The sequence below is a fragment of the Atractosteus spatula genome, chromosome 27 (assembly GCF_055471065.1).
Source record: "Atractosteus spatula isolate fAtrSpa1 chromosome 27, fAtrSpa1.hap1, whole genome shotgun sequence".
Classification (NCBI taxonomy): domain Eukaryota; kingdom Metazoa; phylum Chordata; class Actinopteri; order Semionotiformes; family Lepisosteidae; genus Atractosteus; species Atractosteus spatula.
In genome coordinates, this window is record NC_142732.1 from 9,913,043 (window position 1) to 9,938,888 (window position 25,846).

Below are 25,846 nucleotides of genomic sequence, written 5' to 3' on the forward strand. Positions count from 1 at the left end.
AAGGTTAGTATAAGTTGCTAACTGCATGGAGCACATGGACCAGGCTGAGGCTGGAACCCCAACTGGAGGCTTAGCAGACCCGATTAGCATGTGATCTGTGTGACATGGCAGGGAAGCAGTGACTTCCTGCACTGTCCCTTAGTCTTCACGTCTAAAATCCCAAACGGTCTTGTTCAAAATATCGGTGTGGTGTGTCAAACAGTTGTAATTCCTGACATTTGCTGATTTCATTACCCTGAAAGAGATACAATATTTTATCTGGCTGTTATGGCTCCGTGCCGCTGTGAAGATAATAAAGCATAAATAATACAGGTGCTGGTGCCTATGGCAGTGTCAGACTGTCATTCCACTCTCAGCAGACAGCAAACTCCTGCGAGGCACGGCATTCAGATTTTTGCATGAAATATTTTACTTATAAATCAAAAACAGTCCATAAGGATGTACTAGAATATTTATTTAAAAATGGAATCAAGTAATGAAATGTCTGAGAGGAAATCAGGACATGGGAGACCAGGAAAAAAAAATCCAGACCACCTACTGACAAAACAAAACACCAGACAAATAACATTACATAAAACACAGCTGATTGGTGATCATGTGACTGTCCTGGGTAAAGGGTAGAAACTGAAGAGCCAACACAGGAAATTCATCAAAATTCTGAAAACATAGGGATAACATAAAGTCACACAACTAAATCCAAAATCAGTTTCCTACATCAATTAAACGGGTGTCTTCGTCTTGGGGGTTTTCTGTCAAAACAACAACAAAAGGAACAAGACAATTATTGCTTGACACAATGGGACGCTCCCATGTTTGAAGTGATGGGCAGCACTGTTTGGCATGAGACGCACCCAGCTAGAGGCAATTCATTCATCCAGCTGAATATGCTGAACTGACACCCTGCTCTCATACGCCATGAGGGGAAGAGATGGCGTGACATGTCATGTTTTGAACCTGACTGATAGTGTAGCTCTGTGCCACAGGTACAGCTGGTTAATAAGTGGCGAGATCAAGAACGATGGGGCTAGTAGGAGTGTACACTAACCCATACAGACCTGAATCGAGCCTCCTATCACAGGGCACAGTTGGTGCAGCCCATGAATGGTCATGGGTGAGCTGTGTCACCTTGAGGCTGTCAACACTACACAGAAACACGCAGAGACATGCTCAAGCACAGCAAAATCGACGCAACCAAAATCTTTATAGATCATTTTCATGGAAGACAATGGATACTGGAAGTTTTGTTAAAAAATGATTTGTCCAACTGACCTTGCATTTTTGGCCTTTTAAAACAGGAGCCCTCTGTAGGCAACCTGATTCCTGAGCTGGACGGGGGACATCAGAATGGCAGCGTATATAGCATTTCACACGTCACCCCCTGGAGCACTTCGGCTTGGCCGACCACCACCGGACAGACTGACCACTGGCAATCTAGCAAAGTATCACACCCATCTAATGACCGTGTGAGTTTTTAGTGACCGTGTGAGATGGAAGACTGTGTAATAACGAGGTCTGGCTGGTAATTGCATAGTTTTTCACCCGTTTCTCTTATTGCATTTTACTGTTTTGTGTATAACCTGACCTGCAGCGTCCTCTTTAATACTCACTGTATTGTAGCTCTGTCCCTGGGAGAAATAATCACGCCTCACCTTCTGTGATCTTAAAGGGATAATTCTCTAAATCAGATGAGTAATCTCTGAAGGAGCTGTTAGGATTGGGATCACACAAAAAAAAAAACTAAGAGCCCTCAAGGAGAGAGGATCTGTCTCTCTAAGCCGGTCAGGAGCTCATCTGGGCTCCAGCTGTCACTGTACTGAGAGAGCCACAGCAGAGGAGAGGGAGCCTCAGGGTTTGACCATTTTGAAAGCTACTGGCTGGCCGGCGTGTTTTAAAAGCCGTGCTTCTGTACAGCTGCAGTGCTCGGTGAAGAGGTCTCTGTGCAGCTAGTGAGCTACAGGAGGAGGTAGCTAAGTATGAGACTGCAGCTGACGTTGTGGTTCTGGAATCGGAGCAGCTAGGTACACCCCAGGGCCTAAGGGACTGGGACTGGGCTGAAGGAACGTCTTGATCGGAGAAGACCAGGAGCGGACCTGATCCAGGTCAAAATCCTCCAATCCTCAAAGGCGTTGGTGGCAAAGTCAGCCCCCCCCGACCTCAGCACCAGGAGCGAAGCACGATCCAGAGGTCACAAGAGGAAGGGACGTGGAAGAGCAAGAACAAAGCCACGTGCTCACATGGTCGCTTAACGCCATGGAAATCCGGATGAATGAAGGCTCTGGGCTGATGGGCCTATGTGGCTCCAACACAGCACTTACATACCTAACTGTGTAACATCAGTTGTGATCAATTGTAATTGGTTAAGTTATTAAGAAATTAAATGATCTCATCGCTTGCTTAAAAGATCTGATTGCTACAGGTGTTCCCAAATCCCATATACAGGTGTTTTAGGATGACCTAGAAGACTTAACAGATCAGGGCTGAATGGGCTCAGTCCTCCGTGTTAGGGGACAGCGAGATTTCTCTCTCATCTTTCCTCACACATTAAGCAGGGCATTATTCCTTCACTGGCTGGGTCCTGTGCTGCCCCCAGACTCTTTCCCTCCGAAGCTGACACAACCCACTCTGAGAACAGGCGATCTCTTGCCTGTTTTGGACATCCTTAGTGTTAGTGGGGCCAGCAGGAGGCGCTCATCCTGCGGTCCATGTGGGTCCTAATGCCCCAGTATAGTGACGGGGACACTATACTGTAAACAGGCGCCGTCCTTCAGATTGGACGTAAAACCGAGGTCCTGACTCTCTGTGGTCATTAACAATCCCAGGGCGTTTCTCGAAAAGAGTAGGGGTGTAACCCCGGCGTCCTGGCCAAATTTCCCATTGGCCTTTACCAATCATGGCCTCCTAATAATCCCCCTCTATGAATTGGCTACATTACTCTGCTCTCCTCCCCACTGAGAGCTGATGTGTGGTGAGCGTTCTGGCGCACTATGGCTGCCGTCGCATCATCCAGGTGGGGCTGCACACTGGTGGTGGAGGGGAGTCCCCATTACCTGTAAAGCGCTTTGAGTGGAGTGTCCAGAAAAGCGCTATATAAGTGTAAGCGATTATTATTATTATTATTATTATCCTGTGAAAAGTCACAGGCTCGTGAAAAGTGCAGAACCCTCAAACCAATCACAGCCTCCCCCCCCCCCGCCCTCCCCAAACATTTCCAGTCTTCCTGGGTCTCGATAGTCTCGGGCAGGAGAAGAGGTATCACAGTCCCTGGGTTTTGAGGTTGTGGGACACTTCATCCACAACGCCAGTCCAGCTCTTCCCAGTCTGTGCCAGAGACAGATCCCTATCAGACGTCCCCCTTTCCCATGTCCTAGCCTGGCTGTGGGCCTCCGATTTCTCAGTTGAAAGTTAGGGATAGCTTTCCAGCTGTGCAGGCTGCTGGTCACACATCAGGAAGGAGGGATTGCGTTTTTCTGAAGGCGTATAAAAAGGGGGGGTCACCGCTGCTCAGCACGCACTCCCCTGCGTGGTCTCCTGGCCCCGGTTGACGTCACCCGGCAGTGGGGTGAGGTCCAGGTCGAAGGTCTTGAAGAGGTCGAGCTCCAGGCCCCGCCCGGCTCGGGCAGGGCGGTCCGGCCGCTGCTTCAGCTCCAGGATGAGGCACACGGGCGTCTTCTGCAGCAGCTGGGGGTCAAAGGTCACGCCCCGAAAGAAGGGCTGCTTCCTGAAGCGCTCCAGGCGGCGCAGGCGGCACATCGGGTTCTGGCAGAGCAGCTGGAGCAGAAAAACAGATCAATGAAAACCTGGCAGAAGGGCGGAGGCGGGGTCAAGGTGGAGGCGGGGTCAAGGCGGAGGCGGGGTCAGGGCGGAGTGAAGGTGGAGGCGGGGTCAGGGCGGAGTCAAGGCGGAGGTGGGGTCAAGGTCGATCAGTCCCTGACCTGCAGTGCACTCCCAGGATTAAACACTATTACAAAATTTTTATTTTCTTTCTTATGACATGCATAAGAAATGTCCACAAGGTCTTGTGCGTCAGGTGCATGAGAAGGCTCGATGGTATTGATGTCTTGATGCTACGGTGAATGGTGGCAGTACGGGCAGTTAATCATTCGTCAGGCTGATCCTGAATGTTTCGGCTGAAGAGCACAAGAAAGGAACTAGGCAGCTACAGCAGGGAGAGTAGCTCTGGGCTTGGGGGGGGGGACGCCAGGAGCTCTTGGGGTACAGTGGGGGGGGTGTGTGGATACCTCGCTGATCAGCAGGCCGAGCTCGGGGCTGAAGGTGTCCGGCATCTCGTACGCACAGCTCCTCACCTCCTGCAGCATGGAGCGGTGATCCGGCTTGGGGGCCACAGGGAACTGGGGACCCAGGGGCAGAAAGCACAGCAGCGTAAGAGGAGCCCTTTCAGTCCATTGTGCCTGTGGGCAGTTGGCCGACCCAGGGATCTCGCCCACCCTTCTCCCGAAGGATCCCAGAGTCCGTCTCTGCAGCCCGGCTGGCTGGCTGCCTCCGGGCGCATCGCGAAATCGAGACCCGAAAGGTCTGCCTGCCACCGCGGTGCCCAAACTACGCCGCGGCAGCGATGACCCACGCGCCATTCGGGACAAGGTCCAGTCCTGCAGACGCTGACCTCTCTGCTTCCAGCAGGGGCGATCAAAGTCCCCCCAGGAAAACTACATCCAAAAAACATGGACGTTTCTGTCATCTGAATCAGATCGACTCGTGATAACCGATTTTGTATTTTAATTACAAAGACCCCCCCTGTCCCCATAATGGACTTTTCTGTCCAGAAAAATGAGGTTCATGTGCACTGCTGACCTACCCTAGACAAGTAACCGTACTGGTCTACACCTGTTTCCTGACTCTGGACTGCTGGCCTCTTCTTCATGAACGACAGCTTCCCATCGTCACCCCCAGGCTGACTGGGCCTTGCAGTTGAACTGAAGGCTCTTCTAAGGCTGTGGGATAAATACCCACGCTTGCAGACTTGCGCCCTTCATGTGTGCGTTCCCGCTCAAGTCTGCAAGGGCTCAGGGTGTCCCAATTTGGGGTTCAGAAGGGTGCTCACCAGCGCCCCCAGTGCACCCTGAATGCACCCGTCTCTGAGGTCTGCATGGGAGCGGACTCGGCTGAAGGGAATTGCCCCTAATACCTTGGGGAATGGCGACGCTTCATGTTCTAGCCCAGGGGTTCCCCACCTTTTTTGTCAGCTGAACCCCTTCATCCTAAATGATTTGTCTCAAGTCCCCCCCTTGCGATTTAAACTAAATCAAACCTTTCAATCAATGTAGATAAACGCTACAGCAACCCTCTCAACAAGCTTCCTTTCACTTTGTAAAATATGAATATTACTACTGCCGTTTTTCTTATTCTTATTCTTACATTGTTATTTATTAACAGGACTATTTAATTTGACATTGACAATCTCACGAACCCCTGCTCTAGCAGACAGAAGCAGAGAGAAGTTGCCATGGGGAATAAAATATTTGTGTGTTAGGAAAATGTAACTGTATTTTATGTGAAAACAAAATGCCATTAGGCTGCTGTAGATGCACACTGTATGTATTGTAGATACAAAGTTTGGACATACAGCTTTTATTTCATCACCACATCTCGCCTGATGAATATTAGTGTGACTGTCCCTATTGTGTATTTTGTACACGGAAAGACAAAGTATTTAACAGTACAAAGCTTTGAGGTTTTGTCAGGTCTACCTTATTTAATTGACCTTGACCACTTTGAATCAATCCTGTTCACCATGAATGAACATGTGATGTTCCTCGTACTGTCGTTTCTGTACTGGGACAGACGAGATGGAATGGATTTAGCAGCACAGAGCTTTGAATAAACAGAGCGCTACTGCCACGTTTACAGGTATTTTGCCCGTTCAAGAATGAACACGATATGTCCCCACTTTTGTGCAGGGACAGAAGAGATGACGTTCGATTACAATTGCGAGTGGAGCATGAAAAGGTCTTTAATAAAAATGATCTGCAGACGTGCACTTAGCTGGAAAAGAAGCAGCAGCAACGTAAAGCATTTTGAGCGTGGGCCGTGTAAGCCACAAGTGCCGTCATGCCAGGATGTCTCAGTACACTTGCTCACGTCACAGAAGGGCACACTTTGAGGAAGAGCTTAGGGCGCAGTGTGACATCTGAGACGTGGCCTAAGTCAGAAAGTGTCTATCTAGAGGCAGGGCGGAGAATCTGCTGACCTCACCTTCCCTGTAGCCAACGAAAACAGCAGAACGCCTAGAGACCACCAGTCAGCTGCGTGGTTGTACGGACCCCCACTCAGGACCTCGGGAGCTGTCAGTGACGAAGGGCGAGACAGTGCTGTTAAAGTCCCACTCTGCAATGCTGACAACACTGACAGAAGAATGACAGTAAGGCAAGGTTTTGTGAGCGCTGCCTGTTTTAGTATGGATGTACAGTCAATTCCAAAATCAGGGCTAATGCATACAAGCCCCCGCATCCAAATAAGAGATATAAAACTACAGAAGACAAGGTTTTAAAAGGCATGTAGGGATTGAGGAAAATGTAACACATGTAAGATGTGGACTCGGCTGCCTGTGCTTTTCCGCACCAGCAGCAGCTCCGTTAGCCAGAGAGCTCTTACCCATGTACTGGATGGTGCCACAGATGGTATACGCCCTGCCCCCACGCTCCAGCCGGCGTGACAGCCCAAAATCCGCCAGCTTCAGGTGACCTGAAGTGGGTGAGAGGACACAGAGGGATGGCTAGGCCTGAGCCACTGTCGCACTCTTACAGGGGTAAGAGTTGTACCAGCAGCCACATCACCCTGCAGCTCCCAGCTGGCAGCCCACTGGAGCTCAGCAGGTGTGAGCCTGGTCAGCACCTGGACGGGAGACCTCCTGGGAAAAACTAAGGCTGCTGCTGGAAGAGGTGTTAGTGGGGCCAGCAGGGGGCGCTCATCCTGCAGTCTGTGTGGGTCCCAATGCCCCAATATAGTGACGGGGACACTAGACTGTAAACAGGCGCCATCCTTAGGATGAGACTTAAAACCGAGGTCCTGACTCTCTGTGGTCATTAAAAATCCCAGGGTGTCTCTCGAAAAGAGTAGGGGTGTAACCCCGGTGTCCTGGCCAAATTTCCCCCTGGGCTTTACCAGTCATGGCCTCCTAATAATCCCCATCTCTGAACTGGCTTCATCACTCTGCTCTCCTCCCCACTGAGAGCTGGTGTGTGGGGAGAGTACTGGTGCATCATCCAGGTGGGGCTGCACACTGGTGGTGGTGGAGGGATCCCCATTACCTGTAAAGCGCTTTGAGTGGAGTGTCCAGAAAAGCGCTATATAAGTGTAAGCAATTATTATTCGAGAGACACCATCATATATAAGTGTAAGCAATTATTATTATTATTATTATTAAGAGTTTCCTGCTCAGTGCCAGACAAGTCAAGTGCAATAATCCCCAGCCCTGGCTTGGTTAAACGATGCCATGTTTGGCAGAAGTGAAAAGCAAAAAGACTCTGAATCTCTCTAGAGCCATGGGCGAAGAGGCCGTGACCCACAGCTTTCAAAAGCACAAGGCTGGCCAAAGGCTTCAGATCATTCTCAACGTGCTATGCTTCCTGAATTACAGTGCCTACAGTAATTACAGGCCAGTCCCAACATTACAACTAGAGACATGACAGGGGGGATCCAAACCACATGCAGTAGTGTGGCCAGGTGAGTCAAAAGGCTGTAAACTCAGAACAGAGAACAGCGTAGATCAGTAGGGTATCACAGCTAGTACTTTGCCTTACCTTGGTCATTTAACAAGACATTCTCCATCTTAAAAAAGAACAAGACAAAAACACCATAGGTTAGTATCAGTAGCAACAACCTGGGATTTTCATGTAGCATTCCACTCAGTATATAAACACAATTTAGAAAGAACAAATAGTTTGAGAAACTCTACTCTGCTACCTGCCGCCAAGCTTTATAATTACTGTATTAATTTTTATGTTGGTATGTGTAGATGTATTTTATTTTTCTGTGTTTTTATACAGATTATGATTGATGTAAATTTGCTTTTATTCAGCTTTTAACTGCGAGCATGAATTAAAGTCAAGGGCTGGAAGCCTCACCTTCACATCCCGGTGAATAATCCCAAAGTCATGCAAGAATCCTGGGAATGGCAGAGAGGGAGGAACAGCGATGAACACTGGAAAAAAGACACGTCTCCCGGGAAACATTTAAAGAGGTCTAACTGAGCAAACGATACGTTCCATTGAGAGCTCTGGAAAATAATAATACACTATTGGGTCTAGCACCTTTAAAAATGGCTTCGAAAAGTGCTAAAGAAATAAAGTACACAGTGAAAGGAGACAGCAGAAATACAGCTACAATAAGGGTTTGGAAAAAGAAGGAGAAAAAACGGACAGACACAGAACCAGTTAAGTGAAAGCCCTTCTAAAGAAGGTTTTGAGACTAGATTTGAAAGAGTTTAGGAAAGGTGGCTGTGTGATTTTTATAGGAATATAATTCCAGAGCTTTGGGGTGCAGCAGGAGAAGGCCCTGTCACCCACCGAGTGTAGACAAGCTTTGGGGGACAGTAGGAGACCAGAATCAGACAAACTGAGGTTGCGAGGTCAATAGTAACTCAGACAGGTACCGAGGTGCCAAGCCATCTACAGCCTTATAAGGCCTTATAAAAGTAAAGTTACTGAGAACTCAGCTGAAATTGGTTTCCTGAGAACCAGGACTAGGAAACAGTGGGGAGCTGAAGGACTGAGAGTCAGTGCAGTCTGACTCTGCAGTGGTCTGCAGTGCAGTAATAGTCCAGACAGGAAGAGCCTAGCTAAACCACACCAGGACAGGTATGTAGATAATACAAACTGTGAGGGACCAGATGAACAGTGAAGCAGGACCCAGAGGCACAAGTGGGAACTACGCAGGAGTGCAGAGTGTGTGGGAGTCTGGAACAAGCTCCGATACCCTGAGCTAGATGGGCCAGATGACTCCTCTGGTTTGTAACTATTCTTATGTAACCAAGGGAAACAGAGTGACGCTGTGGTATAATCACGGTACCGCCACAGGGGAACTGGGAGGATCATGGGCGAGTAGGTGCACCCTGCCCAGGTGCTGTGCTCACCCAGCGCAGAGCCCAGCTCAGCCGCAAACACGCGCACTGCCTCCTCCCCAAACCGGCCGGCCATGGTCCAGTAGGTGTAGAGATCTCCGGTGCTGCAGTACTCACACACTGGTGGGGGCAGAGGGCACAGTGTGACTCCCTGACAGCACAGCCAGCGCTCCTTCACACACTCACTCACTCACTCACACACACACACACACACACACACACACACACACACACACAGGACTCCCCCGCGCCAACAGCCACTGTTTACACCGCGCGGCACACAGCTCTGGGGTTCTGCATCCAGCCGCCAGCGCTGGACACAGTCCTGATGGTCAGGGGCGCGCGGTGTGTGCTGCGCTTCCCTTGGGTGTCTCCCACGATCCCGGATCCAGCACGGGCAAGACTCACCCGAGGCAGATGGGTGACGAGACAGGACGTGTGATGAGCAGGGGGTTCGAACGGACTATGACAGAACCACAGGGGGGAAGCTGGTCCCCTGGGATTGCTGGAGAAGCAGCCTGATGAGAGCCCAGGTGTGCGGCAGGCCGAATCACCCCCCCCCCCCCCCGTGGTGTAAAGGGTGGTTCCTGCCGCTCAGAGGGAGAGGGAGGGGCAGGTGGGGGGAGAGGGGACACTGTGGAGCTACAGCTACACCAGTCAGATGTCACCCAGAAAGGGGGGCAGGTTTCAGTGGCACAGACCAGGTGCGTTTCATTGGGGACAGCGCCGGAGGAAGGGGGGAGGTGGCAAGCAGAGGTGTGCTCAGGGTTCGAGGAAGGCTCGAGCTGACACGGCCCAGACCGGCTGAGCCACAGACAAAGAATCAACTTTAAAAGCAACTCTTTTTCCCCTGAGGTCATTTGCCCTCCCAGTGTCACCTGCCAGAGCATCAGGGCTCTGTTCTGAGAATCCTGGACACATGTTCCTTGCTGTCTGGTGTGTAGCAGCATCTCAACTAAGATCTAACATTTCCTGGATTGATGGTCCACAATGGTCCAGACTGTCCGAATAGAACACAATTCCTGCTGCTCACAGATGGCAGCTGCTCCACACACAGTCGTTAGTGGATCAGGGTGGGCTCTTCTTCCTCCTGCGAAATCACAGCTCTGGCCAGCGGGCCCGGGGCGCCTGTGTGCCCGTGCTTTGACTGCTTGTGAGCCCTGCTCACACTGCCATACAAGAGGAAACAGAGTTGCTTTGCACCGAAAGGGAAACAGGGGGGAAATGAAGAGCTTCAGACTCTGCTGCTGCTGGTTTCATTTAACGGATCATCTCTCCGGCAGAGCAGGAGGGCAGGCTGGATCACCCTGGCACCCGCAGTGTGAGCCCTGGACCCTGCGCTACATCGCTGCTCGTTCATTCATCCATCTGGGACGCTGGAGAGCCCTGCTCATATGAAGGAGAGCTACCTACAGAAAACAGCGAGCTAACCCCTCTGGAGCCCTGCATGGCTAAATAACGCCCCTCTGATCCCCCTCCTCACGCCTCACTCTGCTGGACACCAGCGCAGGGTCAGCGGGCACACACTGCAGCCCGGGTCCGAATCTCAGCTCTCCCCCCCCCCCCCCTTCAGAGAGACCGGGTCACTCACTAATGAAGAGGTGGCGCTGGGTCTGCCAGCAGTCCTGCAGGGTGTGGAGGAAAGGGTGGCAGACTTGCCTCTGCAAGGCAAGGCAAGAGTCAACAACAGCAGTCACAGGAACCGCGAGAGAGCAGCCCCCGGACCCAGGACCAGCACCAGCGCCTCCGGCCCGCCCTGCCGTCGGAGAGGGCCGGAGGAGAAACCAGGCCGTCCCCACTTCCTGCACGAAACGAACGCAGGTGCTTGTCCAAGACTCCCAGGGCATGATGATATCGGAGCGCGCTGGTGAAGCATCCACACAGAATCATTCCACTGCTGATTACAGCTCACTGCTGGTGTCAACAGGACTGTGCTGTGGCACACCGCGGGGCGGAGCCCTGGATTGTGGAGCCCTGGAGGGACTTTCCTCCCCTTGCGGGGGTCTCAGGACAGTCCTGCTTGCTCATCCCTCTGGGGAGGTGCTCAGTATATCTTATAGGGCCTCCACAGCTTCCTAAATTAGCCAGTGCAGCTGCGGTTGCTAAGGCAACTCGTCGCCCTTAATCCAGGGCTCCGAACACAGTATTTATACCTCATCAGTACACCTGACAAAATATACTGGCCATGTCCCCAGCTGGCCAAGGCCTGTCAGTTCTGGACTGAAGTTAAATGCAACTGTGGGAACAACTCAGCAAGGAGCCAGACCAAACGTTCTCGCAAGAGCCCCCGAAATTCTTCGGACACACGGCACACGACGACCGATACCTGGATGGTGACCTCCTCCTTGGACTGCGCCAGGACCCCATGTCTCAGGATCTCACATTTTGGCAAAACCTTCAGAACGAGAGAAGAAAAATGACACCGATCACACGCACGAATGTGTTGCACGGTGCACTTTGTGGCCTGCTCTTTCACAGACACTAAGGCGTGCGCCCCGAGAGCCAGGCGGACAGGCGGGTGGGGGCGTCAGCAGTCAGTGGGCACCCCTGTCCCTGCTGTGGCCAGAGGGACACAGGACACGGGTGTCAAGGCTGACTGCAGACCCAGCTGGGAGCCGAATGAGCTGAACTCTAGTAGTACTGGACGTTTCCAGAATGAGGCTCACCTGTTCACAGTCCCGCATTTCGTACAGGGGAATGTGCTGAACTGAAGCAGAATCCTACTTTAATAATCCAGACTTCAATTTTCCTGTTCATTACCCAAAAGTAAGGTAGCAAGCTGGAAACAGCCGACACCTACTGTTAGTTTTGCATGAAAGTGTGTAGCTCATAAAACCCAATTTGGATTGACTTGCTGAGCAATCGCATTATTATCCCTTTTGAGGTTTAATTAAATCTGCTACGCGCTCGAGTCCTCCCAGCCGGCGGAGGGGACGGCCCAGAGAGGGGCTCACCTTCACTGCGTACGTCCTCTGCTGTGTCCGGTCCCTGACCTTCAGGATGGGACCATAGGAGCCCTTAGCGATGCAGCCCAGGATCTGGAAGACGGGACAGCGCACAGAGGTCAGGAGCGCGGCGCGGGGGCGCGCGGAGAGCGTGGGGAGCAGACGGGAGCGCGGATACCTGGAAGCGCTCCGGACCCGGGAGGCGGCTGCGATGCGGGAACTCGGGCAGGAAGAGGGAGATGAAGCCGGGCAGAGGCCACTCCAGGAAGGGCTCCTCGGGTGCCGGGGGCTCGGGCCGCCTCCCCTCCGTGATCGTGCGGCGAGGGGCGAAGCGCAGCCCCCCCCAGCGGCAGAGCCCCGCAGGGAAAGACAGGCCCACGCTGGAGAGCAGACCCCTCCACCCCGGTGCGCAGCGGGGGTCCTCCAGCAGGGGCTGGCCCTGAAACAGCAGTCACCGCCGTCACCGTCAGCACACAGACCCGCTCCCCTCTGTCGCACGATCCGGCCGAGACCAGAAACTTCATTTTTAGCACGCGTTTCTCTGCAAGCCCACCGGGGAAGCGGGGTCCTGTATTTACGCTGTGAGAACGATCTCAGCAAAAAAAGTTTAATTCGATAAAAGACGCATTTCGTTTTTTTGTTTACCGGGAGGGAAAATAAACTTTGCGAAGACAACACGGCCGGTGACCTACTTAAGCCAGCGATCCGTTTTTTGCAAGTAAAACAGCACGACCCGTGCCATCACGGCTCTAGAAAAACAACAACACACGCACTGTATATCGCGCAAGTCTCCGTGGGTTCCGTGGGGGGGCAACATTGTCAAGTTTAAATGCTGCTGACCGGAGTGTCCGGACACTGCCGCGCAGGGCGGTGAGCAGAGAGAACAAGCTCTCCATAACTGCAATAAAATACAGCCCAGTAACTTCCTGCAAATCACAAATACGAAATCAAAGCCGAAGACAAACTCGAGGGTCCGGGACACATTTCATCAGCGTTTTCGATCGCAGCTGATCAACCTTTGGTACACACGAGCCGTGACACCGGGCTGACACCCTGACCACCGGTCAAGAGCGCTGCTCTCACGCGATTTAAAAACCGTAAGGGCAATTGGGGACAACGTGCAAACAAGAAATATATCTGTCGTAGTGTTGCAAGAATTAATTAAATGGGTATTCATAATCAGGAGGCGTCGTAACGAGAACCTTACCTTACTGTGGTTACTGACGTCAGCCCCCATCGGATGTTTCTTACAGGAGACTGTGTGGTCGTGCTGCGGTCAGTGCTCATTAATCCGTGGTCACAGACAAGACATTTATTTATTTTTTAATGCAAACACGGCGCTCCTGTTCCATTGCAAAACATCCCGTCCCGTGAAAAACGACGCCATGCTGCCCCGATCGGTTCACACCTCGTCGGACGGAGGGGCCGGCGGTCGGAATTAAAGGGGGGCAAATACTGCGCAGATTGCGTTTTCGCTCCGGGAAATAAAAAAAAACAACAACCTCCGTTGCCTTTTACATAAGCACATAATCCCCCTGTTTCCCCCAACGCAAACTCCAGTAACACCCGCCCCTCTTTTTAATATGTATGGGTCACGCCGGACTGGTGCGTCAAACGCGTGTCCGCTCCGGGCTGCTTTTCCGAGTTAGGGAGTCGGGACGGGTCAACTGCTGCTGTGTTTATACACGCACGTTATTCAATTCTAAAAGTGACATGGTCTGGGATGGTACCCACGTTTGAACAGTTTAAAATAGACGGAAGGTCCTATCTAAAATACTATTTCTAAATGCAAGGACATGAAAGCTGTGCGGAGCTTACTTTAGCTTGTTTAAACTTTTTTTTTTAAAGAAAATGCAATTGTACTACAGCATATACTCCAGACGATGGTATTGATAGGTTATATGTACTGTTGTTTCGTTTGTATTGTAGGTATTTATATTTTGTGTTGACAATGGCGATGTCTTATTATTTACGTAGGGTTCTCATGAATAGGTTTGCACTAGTTGTCAGTGTCGAGAGCGATCTGCCAATATCTTTTGGCACCGTCCTTGCGATGATACAGGATTCCTGTTTAACTGTTCAAAGACGCATCTCCCAGCTTCTGAGCATAACAGCCGAGCTTGACAATTAGTCACAGCCTGCCCGTGAAAATGAACGCTAATCGTTGTGTTTACGCGTTCGTTCAGTCCACTTTCCTCATACAGTTACTGCATAATCTTCTTTATCGACACAGGCGGTTTCTGAAGGATGCTTCGCCCTTTAACGGTTGTTGTAGGCACAGGAATAATCGCTCTCTCGCGATGTTCTCCGCTTGGTCTTCAAAAGCAGTATTTCTCGGCAGTATTCGAAAAAAAATATGCGAATTAACTACTGTGAACTGTGTGGGATGAAAAAAAGCAGCAAACCTCTGATCTACTCCAGCTGTAGAATATACATATACATTCAAATCACGATTTGAGAACTGTTCTCTGCGCCGCGGGAGATTAAAAGGGTTTAGCTCATTTTTAATTGCCGTTAAGAAGGAACTTGCGCAGTACCCACTGCACCAGGCTCAGGTGGATCACGGACTTCGAGCTTATTTGTTTTGTATTGTAAAAGTCATTTTTGAGAGCTTAATGTTAAAATCCTCGATTTCTCCCATGGATACCTTTATAGTATCCGATTTTCCCTTTTCAGATCAAAAATTAAAAGTGCTCCTCTTTCTGAGTGCTGCTTGCAATCCAGATGACCCAAGGGTATGGTACAGCTGTTTCCTGAAAGAAGCAATGGTATCCGTTTTAACAACATGGCTGGGTAGCCTGTTCCAGCCTCCCACAACCCTTCGGGTAAAGACAGAAAATTCGATCAAATCTCATAAACTCTCCTAGAAATACGTGCATGGCAGCTTTTAAAAGTCTCAGGGTGACAAACGTTTCTTGGCTGATAAACTGCAATTGTGCACTGTTCTATGTTCAAGACCAGGCAACAGAAGGAGTTTTATTCATAATGTGGGATTGTGGTGCCATTTCTTTCAGCCACGTCACTATAGAAGTCCAAGAGTAAGGAGTTACTTAAATTAAAATAAGGAGAGAAATAAGGGCCTCAAGAAAGACTGATTTTGAAGACCTATTCCATCTGAAAATCATTTGATTTCTCATGAACTGAGGGCAGTTGCCTACTCTGGATTAACCAACACAGATTTACAAGCAGGGATTAGCAGTCTAGTGTACCATCTGAAACTCTGACCGGTACCAATCTGTCTGGGGGAAAAGAATTTGATGAGCCAACCAATACCAGCTGCCGACAGGACAGGCAATGTGTGTGTGTACAGGTAGTATTTTTATTGACAAAGAATTTCAATCACATGCATGGTGACTGGTACATCCTTCCCTCTGTTATCAGTTCAAACGAAAAAAAGAAATACAGCCTAGGGAAGAGTAGTAAGAAAACTCTTTTGCCTTTCGGATCTCTAAAACGTTCTACCCAACATCATCTTCAGTGAGGCTAAAAAAAGAAAGAAGAAAGAGCATGTGCCATGCACAGAATTTAGAAAGAAAGACACCGAGGTTACAAAAATATTCCAAAATCCTTTGCTTAAAAAGTGCCATAGTGTTAAAGTTACAAAATATCGCTCAGATCTGCACTAAGAAACTCATTTTGACTGTGATCACCCAAGTCGCCAGAACACAAGTTCAACAAGTAAATCGGATATTTCAGCACTATGCTCTGAATGAACTTTGCGGTATAACTGAGATATTGCACACAGGGGGATAGGGACAATGTTGCACTACAACGGCGTACAGCGGAAAGCCTGAGCAGTCACACCCGGAACATTGTGCTTTCTGTTAATATCCCTCTCTCCTTAATTAACAGCCATCTCCGCCAGCAGCCGTGCTTAAATAAGAGGTACAGTAGTGACGAGTAGTAACCAATGCCGTTAACCCATGGGAGAGAATTCTATAAAGACGTGTGCCAACATCCAACACTGTTCCTGTTAAGCCAGGATTGCACTGGCTGTGTAATGGGCAGAAAGAAGGTTGCATTTTTGCAGGAGCAATCTAGGGTCGCCAGACCGAATGCTACAGTACCACACACCCTAGGCAGTGGGAGCCTGAAAGACACAGGGAAAGACAGTTTACATGAAAACCTGAACTGGCAAAAACGTTTGCCCTATTACAGCTATTGGCTTCAGCAGGGTGTTCGGAGACCCGGCGTGATGTCTGCCCATGGAGACAAAGGAGATTAATGGAGGGTTAATGATCCACGGTAGAGGCCTCCTTCACTAATCTCAGGTCCCGACAGCCTCCCCCTCCTTTACTGGGGTTTATCACAATGTGCCGCCTGCCCCAACCACATGGTCCCCCTCCCCCTGCAGGAGAGACACCTGCGACCGAAACGGGGCCCAGGATGGACCAGGGTGTGACCCCAGACCTGGCCGGCAGCCAAAGAGAATCAGCCTATCAAGGATTGCTCAGAGGCAGGGGTGTGGTCCCCCAAACGCGTCTCCTTGTCTCCTCTACAAATCAGAAAGCCACTGGATTCGCGCGACATGTTAGCGGTGCATGCCAGAGAGAGTGGGTACGGGCGCGGGCGCAGCAGACAGTGGGCAAAAGCAGGGGACAGAGTCAACCAGGCGGACACAATCCTTTAACAAGAGCACGAGTACAGTCCCCACAAAGAACGCACCTCTAGCATGCGAGAGGAAAAGGCAACACACCTCATTCTTTCACACTCTTTTCTCACGGCCTTTATTTTCTCCTCGTATCAAGCGGACAAATGCACAGCGAATAAGACCTTATCAAAAAGTCTTACAGAAAAGTGTGAAGTCTGGGGCACTGGGACAACACAGGGGGTGAAGGAATACACCTACAATGCTCTTGTTGTGTAGTGTACTTTACAGCCAAGAATCACAGAAAAGTAGAAGACAGCAGTCTTTTCTTTTAAACCTAGTATACAGTATAGTGCTCAACCTCTCTTGCTAATGAGACGGCTTTTCTAAGGGGGAGGGGGGACTCCTCACCCTTTTAAAACGATAAACCCCACCGGTACACACCTCGCACAGCAACCGAGCGAATCAAAAGAAGAGCCGACTTCCATCATCATCATCATGATTTAGATATCCGATCGAAAGCTTTTTTTTTAAAAAAAAAAGTGAATTAAAAAAAGAAACTACTGATAACAACGGAGAAACCGGTTCTGAAGCGAAAACGTTTTCATCCTGGATCAGACAGCCTCCCCCCCACCGCCACACCAAGCGCTAGTCCTCGTGTGAGATATGAAGTTACCCAGGTGCACAGTGCTCTTTATTTACACCAGACACAATCCCGGGAGCCGGCCTCGGGTCTCCAGCCGGCGCCTCCTCCGTTCCTTCTGCTCCCGGCGAGCTGAACAGTCTAGATTCCAGCCGGACAGCGGTAGCGTTCCCGCAGGAGACACTGAAGGCAGTTTTGGGCGATGGCTGGGGAATGCTCTGGGTCCATCTGGCTGATGGCGATTCCGGTTGATTTTTTCCGGTGCTCTCCGACTCTCCCGACAAAGCACCCGTTTCCGGGGGGGGGGGGGGGAAAGGAGGATTCGATGAAAACGCCCCCCCCCCCGCAGCTTTTCCGCCACTCTGCCCTCTCTGTGCTCCCAGCGCACAGGCCCGGCCCCAAGCCGAGCCGGGACAGGGGGGTCCCGCGGTCCGAGGCGGGCACCGCGGCGGCGCCAGGGGTCACTTCCTGCGGCTGAAGATGCTCTTCTTGCTGGCGCTCTTGTCGGAGGAGCTCAGCCCGATGAGGAGCCGCGCCTTCTCGTCCTCCTCCTGCTGCTGCAGGCTCGTGTCCGACTTGCCGTCCGGCGCCTTGCCCTTCGTGTCCGAGCCGGAGGCCGGCTTCAGCCGCAGCTTCTCCTTGATCATCTGGGGAGAGAGGGCGCCTCGTTTACAGAGAGCAGCACTGGCCGACTGGCTGCTCAGTGCAGCACTGCTGTAGCCCCACCAGGGGGCGCTGTGCGAGTGAAATCATGGTAGAAGCATGTCAGAGGACAAAGGCACTGCTCTCGGGGCGCCGTATAAATGGCTGACCCTGCGCTCTGACCCCCAGCTTCTCTCCCTGTCTGTGTGTCTCATGGAGAGCAAGCTGGGGTCTGCGAAAAGACAAATTCCTAATGCAAGAAATTGTCTATGGCCAATAACGTGATCTTGTCTGATCTCTCTAAACCACTGGACGAACAGCAAGCACCCATGGGAAAACGAGGAAACGTGCCGGTCTCCAGTGTGATGCTTACCCAGTGCTGGAGTGGAAAATTTAGGGGACCGTGAGGCATCCGTATTTGTGAAGCTTCGACATCTGTATGTCCTATGTTTGCAATTCCAAAAAGCAGCCTCTGTAACTAACAGATTCTTTGACATGTCTTACGTCTAAATCTAAAGAGGCAACTGTAACTACAGTCAGTGGTAGGAAGCCATCACCATATCAATCAGCAACTGCAGGAGTTAAGGAAGCACAGAAGCTTGGTAATTAAATATGATGTACAGTATTAATACTACTTAAGAGCAGGAATATTGATTATTACTAATCAGCTGACAAGAATGTATCTATGTTAAATCTATACTTACCTGCTTGTTTACTTGTTCATTGTCTACTGTTTGTTTGTATATTGTGTTGATGCACTGTCTGCACTTTGTGTTTTATACTTGTTTTAACAATCGAGAGACTTTCCGTTGTACCAGTACATGTACCGGTTACATATGGCAATAAAATTCAAGTTCCAGTTATGAATATCATTATTGTTGTAATCACAATTTCTTTAAGAGATGTAATTAAATACGCAGTGTGAAAGGAGACTTAAAAGGACCAGGCAGACTCCAGGACTAGGCGGGAGGTTAGAAGAGCAGGGAGACCTGATACATTTGAAGTTACAAACAGCTCGGGAAATGAAAAAAAGATCAAGGCCACTGCAATCTCGGCTCGAGCTGGTTCTGAACCGAGAGAAACTAGCAGGAGAAGAGTCCGACGCTAGCCCACGCCTCTGTCTGGCCCCTTGAGAAGATAAAAGCAGGGTCCAAGGAGAGAGGGAGTCGAGTTACCGGCTGCAATAAAGCCTCTGCCAGCTGAAGCTCTGTGGTGTGCCGAGTGATTCTACACAAGACAAAGCTGTGCTACCCCAGGGCGGGTACAGGTCGGAGCAGTACCTGCGCCACCAGAGCTTTGCGGCTGTCCCTCTTGACCGCCATGGCGAAGTCCAGCCAGGTCCAGGTGTTGTTGTGGTATTCCAGACAGGGCAGTACAAGGTTGAGGTCCTTCCAATCCACACTGCTCTTCTCGCCCTGCAGACACACACGTTTGCTTTACTGCAGCACCAATTCTCACACTGTTATCCGAAAATTATTTAAGGGCACGAGTCGCATTATTTTCCCCCTTAATATGTTCCTTGAGTGTGTGGCATAAACCGCCTTAAATGCAAATCAATAGCCTAATTAAGAGGAAAGATCACTATATGTACATACACACTATAATATGTATTAAATAGCATATTTAATACTCAAGTAAGGCTTCATCATCATGAAAACTGCCCACCGTCATCGTGCTCCTTAGCTTTGAAGTATTCCAGGTACAGAATCCCAACATGTGTACAGATTTCGGAAAAGAGCAGTGACAAGCAGTAGGACGTAAAAACTATGAGCAGTGATCAGACATTTAGCCTGAATGATGATTCCAGAGGGAATTTAAGTGTGTAATCTCACCAGGGGGAAAGGAATCTGCATGTGATCAGAAGGACGAGGGACACTGCAGAGAGGCTGCTGGGGCAGCTTAATAACCCTAATTCAAGTAGCTTCCTAGGGGATGCAGATCCGATTCTACAACATCAGGAAAATAAAGTGGTTCTCTAATCCGAAAAACTGGGGAAAAAACTGACCTTGTAGCTCACGCACAGAGGCACCTGGGGGATCTTGATATAGATGAAGGAGTTGTTCATGGCCGCCCTCTCCTTCATCTTGTCGATATCGTCCACGGGGTGCTGGGCAGTACAGACAGGGCCCCGTTAACACAACCGCACACCGGAGAGCTCTTCATGTTCTGGTCTCCACCCCCCAGCCCCACAAACCAAGCAGTGCTAACGGGTTGTAACGCAAAATATTCCTCTTCAGTGGGCAGGTGTATCAAAAATGGAGAAACAAAAAAGGCTGAACTTCTGTGAAGAGGTATTACTCCCTGGGCTGGTATAGAAAGGCAAAACACATTTAAATCTGCTTGCAGGAACTCCTCTACTTGCATTCTGAATTGTTTCTTTACAACGTCTTTTCAGGTAAATGCAAACCACCACAGGTCCAGTTTGATAAATAGGGCTTGTAGTGTTGTAATCAGAGGTGTGAAGGAACCTATGCCTGTTAACAATGAAGTCTTTAAGAACTGTCTTATTGTTTTGTGCATTCCTGGTTGGCCAAGGCCCCTGGAATGGAGTTGTAATTCATGTATCCTACGCTCCAATTTATAAGCATGGGTCTTGGTTAATTGCCCAAGGTGACCTAAGCTAAATACCTTTCTTCTGACCTTATTGACAACTTACAAGGTAACAAGCTGTTACTGACCCATTATGAAAACGTGATTTTGTTTGGAATTTCTGCTCATCTTCAAGAATGAAAGCCTTTTGTTCTGCTTGGAAAAGCGAGTAAGAGGCGAGCAGTTAACCTGTTAACCTTGTCTGTCCTCCTTTCTCTATTGCAATAAAGACATCCCGATTGGATCAATCGGAACCGTTTGTGGTTTTCTTCGTGGAGTCTAACAGGTGCGACACAGGAAATGAAAAGAAGCAAATAAACCAGAGACCCCAGACGCAGGAAAGGGAAAGAGGTGTCAGCTGTACCTCTGGGGGCTTGCGAAATGACCTCCTGACCCCTGAAGTGCGGTTCAGTCCCTGGGTGACCCCCTTGCTGGGCCCCAGGGCGCCCACAGAGTCCTCCGAGAGCTGCCGAGGTTTCACCACGGGCACCCCTGCAGAGAGAAGGACACACTGGGCACTGGACACAGTGGTGGACATTGCAAGCTCTCAGGCATAACCTCCCTTCATCCCTCAAGAACCGTGCTCTCCAGGGCCTGTGGGACCGGGGCCAGTATCTGTGAGAGGCAGCCCACAATGCTGCAGAGCACGCAAGAGATCTGGTGCCTCACTCTGCTCAGATCTCCTGCCACCTCATCAAAATCACCAGAACAGGGCAGAAGGGGCAACACTGCAATTTTAAAGCCAAACCAAGGAGTTCTTCCACCCCATGGTACACAGCACTATTTTACTGTTGGCAAAATGTTTTGATGGTAAAGAAAAAGCATTATTTATGCTACGCGCAGCGAGATTACAGAACTGAAAAATACTGACATGCCGTTGCTCTGAATTTAGAAAAACCCAAGCCACCACCTTAGACAAACAGCGAAGGTGACAGCAGCATCAGTACCTGTGGTGACCAGTCTGGATTTGTCTTCCTCGTCTCCCACCTCCTCTTCCTCCACATTTCGCCCCGGAAAGAAGAAGCCCATCATCCTTTTGAAGAACTGGTACATCAGCTGGATGGTGAGCGGCACCACGTTCACCTGCACACACGGACAAGGCGACGCACCGCCCTTAACCCAAACGCCAAGTGACACAGGCTCCGTTCTGCACGGGGGGAGGGGGGACTCACCTCAAAGTGCTCTTTGACAGAGATCCCGCCCACAGGGGGGCGCACTTTGCTGAAGATGCGAAGGGCCAGCTGTCGACCTGACTGACAGGGGCTCTGGGGCCGCAGCACCACCTGCAACACAGACACAGCGGCGCCCTTCAGGCCTGGACGGACCCCCGAGCGGGACAGCCCGATTCAGGCGTCTGCTGCCTCCTCATGTTTTCAGGGGACTGTTTTATTTTGGGTGATTTCCTGGTTGCCCCGTCACTAGCTGCAATGAGGCTCAGCTGCTTCCAAAAGAACAATTACTCACACTCAACCCCAGCTCATAACGCATAACTCTTGCGCAATTCTGTAACGGGAACATAAAAGGTGAGGGAAAGCATTTTCAACTAACTGCCCTTCTCAACTTATTTTTCTTTTGAAGGCAAATGGCAGTTTCTGAGAGCAGACCGTAAGGAAAGTCAGGAGATGCAACAAACTGTGCCATTACTGAGAGAATGCCCTGTGTACTGCTGGGGTACACCAGAGCTACAACTGGGGTGAATCAAGTTTGATTTGTATATTGGCAAAAAAAAAAGGTACAACCAGCTAACAAGGCTGATATGGACATGATGTAGAAATGCCAGCGAAGTAGCAAAGAAGCGCAACATCCTACCATACAGCATTTAAAAAGACAAGTCTAACGAGCCGAGGGAGGCTGTGGCCAAACACTCAGGGTTTCCGACAGCAACGGTACACACACACACACGAGACAGAGAGCTTCTGAGATGGACGGAAACCAAGCAGATCTACAGACGACATGAGGAAAGGAGGTGAGAACTGGCCCGAAAGCATTTAATGAGCTCGACGGGAAGAGGAAATTTTAAAAAAAAAGGCTAATTACGGGAGCCATGTGCATGCTAGTGTTACCGGTACCATACATACCCTCACATGCTGCACAAAGGAAACGAAGCAGAGAGATATTACTGGAGAAGTCTGCACACCCCACAAGCCAGCTTCACAGCTGAAGATAACTGCTGCTACCCCCTCAAGATACGGCCAGATCTACAGTACATCTACAGTTTTGTTTCTAAAGCATAAAAACCACGACCATGAAGTTGCACATTAATAATAACAGTCTAGAGCATAGGTTTCCACTCTTGGTCCTGGCATCACACACCTGCATGCTTGCAGAGTGCAGTTACGTGTTGGAAAAATTAAATGAACTAAAAAAGTTTTTCCCCAACCCCACTCAAAAATGCAGACTTTGATGTTACTTATAAAATGTGACAATTAAATGGCAGCTCTCAACATTTTTAAGTGCTGGAAATAATCAAACAGTTCACATTAATCCTTTTATTAAGTCAATGAAGGGTCCGAATGGGCAACAGAGCCAGTAAGAAACCCAGCACGTGTGGTCCCCCAGAATCACGAATAGGAACCCTATTGTGGTGGTGACGTTGATAGCACAGCAACTGCTGCTAGGTTTGTTCAGGAATAAGCAACACCAGTGTCAAGGTCAGGTCATAGTTACATCAAGAGCTGGTGCATTTAAACACGGATGTTCTCAACTCTGTTTTAAGTGCTAACCTCAAATTAATTACTTTTTTTTTTTTACCGACAGTTGCTAACAAATTTTGACAGCTCTTTTGGCTTTCCATATAAACATATTTCTTGGGGCAGTAGTGTGTGCCGGTATTGAGGTGCTCTGTTACCTTGTACGCTGCGTTGGGCAGCAGGTTATTCATGGTGAACCAGCCCAGCTCCAGAAGATGCTCCGCAGTGTCATCTGACTTATTCAGCTGCAGAAACACACATAACAAAACTCACGACAGCTGCTCCACCTTAAATACCTGTATAAATTAATGCATCTCAGGTGCCGACTTAGCAAAAACTCTTTGGGAAAAAATCATGCACAGAGCTATCGGAATCTGTCCTGGCCAGGCACAGTCCTCGAACCTTCTCACAGAGACTGGGGCATCGTGAGGACTAAACACGCCCGTTTTGCGGTTCTAGCTGCCTGAGAAAGATTGAGAATAATATATAGAGATGAGAAGAACATCAAGGCATGCAAACCAAAAATGCCCGCTATGGTTGCGGTGATGCCTACACACATGGATCAAGGCACCTGGGAGTAAAGCAATTCTGATCCGAGCGCCAGGGGTAAATTCTACCAGTCCTCGGGCATCCGGGCAAAGGAAAATCCCAGGCTGCCTGTGGATGCCCTAGGAATCGCGGAGTTTGAACACCGGAGGGCCTCACCTTGCTGTACATGAACCTCTGCAGCTCCAGCTCGGCGATGCCCAGCTGCCCGTCCTCCTCCGTGAGGCGCCAGCGCGCCTGGGCGAAGTAGATCTCGGTGCGCCGCACCACGCTCACGTCCTCCGGCGGCTTGCGCAGCTCCAGCTTGTTGGCGCGCTGCAGCTGGAAGTCTTTGAAGCACCTGGGGAGGAAGAGGAGCGTGGGCGTGGAGAGGGGGTTAGGGGTGGAACGGGGGATAGCGGTCCACACAGAGGGCTCCCACAGGAGAGAGCAGGGCAGGGGGGGGCATCCTCTGTGCGCCTGCGGCGTAGGGTTCGAGGCCTTTGGCCCGGGCAGTTACATTCCCACCTGATCAGTATGTTCAGCTCCTCGCTCTTCATCTGCATGTCCACCTTCTCCTGGTTGAGCTGGTCCTGCAGCTTCCGGTTGATGTCGGACAGCTCGTCGTTCCTCACCTCGTCTTGCTGGGACTAAAAGCACAGGTCAGGACGGGGGGGGGGGGGAGGGGTCAGACAGCGGAACAACGTCGCCCTCTCCTGGTCAGCACAGCCTACTACTGCTCAAGCCCAAAAAGTTTCATCCCTACAGTACAGCCCACACACAACCAAGCAGAGATCCTGTATACACTGACTCATGAAGGAGAGAACTATTGAAACATTAAAACACCTTATTCTCCTGGGATCCCCTCGATCAATTTTGCCATAATTACTCCAGGAGGTCATTCTTGCCTTCTGCCATAAGACTGTACAACGTCTGGACAGAGGCAACACTGACAGTGACCTGTTTCTGGACTGAACAGTAAACTGATACATCTGTTCTTTTTCTTTTTCCCCGTTTACAACCGTTTTTGTGCAATATATGCCAATATAAATATATATGTTTATATTGTGCAATACGACTTTTTTGTGTACTGTTCTGTTCTGGTTTGTTCTTTGTGTGTTCTGGACTGTGAGTAACTCTTCTTAGTGCACTTCTCACTGTACTGATTATATTGTATGTATTGTATTATTATTATTGTATCATCATTGAAGCTAAGCAGGTGTGAGCCTGGTCAGTACCTGGATGGAAGACCTCCTAGGAAAAACTAAGGCTGCTGCTGGAAGAGGTGTTAGTGGGGCCAGCAGGGGGCGCTCACCCTGAGGTCCACGTGGGTCCTAATGCCCCAGTATAGTGACGGGGACACTATACTGTAAACAGGCGCCGTCCTTTGGATGAGACGTAAAACCGAGATCCTGACTCTCTGTGGTCATTAAAAATCACAGGGTGTTTCTCGAAAAGAGTAGGGGTGTAACCCTGGTGTCCTGGCCAAATTTCCCATTGGCCCTTACCAATCATGGCCTCCTAATAATCCCCATCTCTGAACTGGCTTCATCACTCTGCTCTCCTCCCCACTGAGAGCTGGTGTGTGGGGAGAGTACTGGTGCATCATCCAGGTGGGGCTGCACACTGGTGGTGCTGGAGGGGATCCCCATTACCTGTAAAGTGCTTTGAGTGGAGTGTCCAGAAAAAGCGCTATATAAGTGTAAGCAATTATTATTATTGTATCATTCGTTACACTGTTGCTGTGTTGTCTGTGTTAAGCTGCTGTTGCACTGCAATTTCCCTCACGGGATCAATAAAGTATCTATTTATCTATTAACAAGGCTTTCAGACCCCTCAGGGCACAAAAATGTACAGGTTTTCACAAGTGCTTAGATGGAGGATTGTGATCCAGTTCAGTTCCCATTCTCATCCTGCAATGTCCTTTGCACACATACAGGGGGCTGCAGGGGGGGTGCGGAGGAGCGCCGGGGGGGGCCGTACCCTCATGTTGGAGTACATCTGCTTCTCCAGCTGGCGGATCTGGGCCACGTGCTGCCGCAGCGCCTCCTGCAGGTGGAGGATGCTGTTGCGCTGCTCCTCGGGGTTGCTGGAGATCTCCAGCTGGAAGCGCACCCTCTGCTTCTTCTCGCTGTGCTCCTGGGCGCA

The 25,846-nt window shown here is 50.1% G+C and overlaps 2 protein-coding genes across 2 annotated transcripts in view; both read right to left on the reverse strand.

Moving 5' to 3' along the window:
* Positions 1-441: 441 nt before the first annotated feature.
* LOC148814380 (ribosomal protein S6 kinase-related protein-like) lies at positions 442-13,586 on the reverse strand. The gene is made up of 12 exons (XM_088907036.1): positions 13,229-13,586; positions 12,200-12,460; positions 12,031-12,114; positions 11,403-11,471; positions 10,668-10,737; positions 9,089-9,196; positions 8,082-8,122; positions 7,758-7,785; positions 6,610-6,699; positions 6,211-6,299; positions 4,239-4,349; positions 442-3,768 (listed from the first exon to the last, which is right to left on the reverse strand). Exons 1-12 carry the CDS (start codon positions 13,256-13,258, stop codon positions 3,502-3,504), a joined length of 1,248 nt encoding a protein of 415 aa, XP_088763162.1. The 5' UTR covers positions 13,259-13,586; the 3' UTR covers positions 442-3,501.
* A 1,737-nt stretch (positions 13,587-15,323) lies between these two features.
* Positions 15,324-25,846, reverse strand: part of bltp2 (bridge-like lipid transfer protein family member 2) — a 36,692-nt gene continuing 26,169 nt past the window's right edge. The window contains exons 30-39 of the mRNA XM_088907037.1: positions 25,682-25,837; positions 24,227-24,348; positions 23,879-24,059; positions 23,332-23,418; positions 21,656-21,766; positions 21,431-21,566; positions 20,848-20,975; positions 19,900-20,001; positions 19,175-19,309; positions 15,324-17,899 (exon numbers count right to left, since the gene is read on the reverse strand). Coding sequence (XP_088763163.1) covers positions 17,714-17,899; positions 19,175-19,309; positions 19,900-20,001; positions 20,848-20,975; positions 21,431-21,566; positions 21,656-21,766; positions 23,332-23,418; positions 23,879-24,059; positions 24,227-24,348; positions 25,682-25,837 — 1,344 coding nt within the window. The 3' untranslated portion in view covers positions 15,324-17,713. The remainder of the gene's footprint in view (positions 17,900-19,174; positions 19,310-19,899; positions 20,002-20,847; positions 20,976-21,430; positions 21,567-21,655; positions 21,767-23,331; positions 23,419-23,878; positions 24,060-24,226; positions 24,349-25,681; positions 25,838-25,846) is intronic.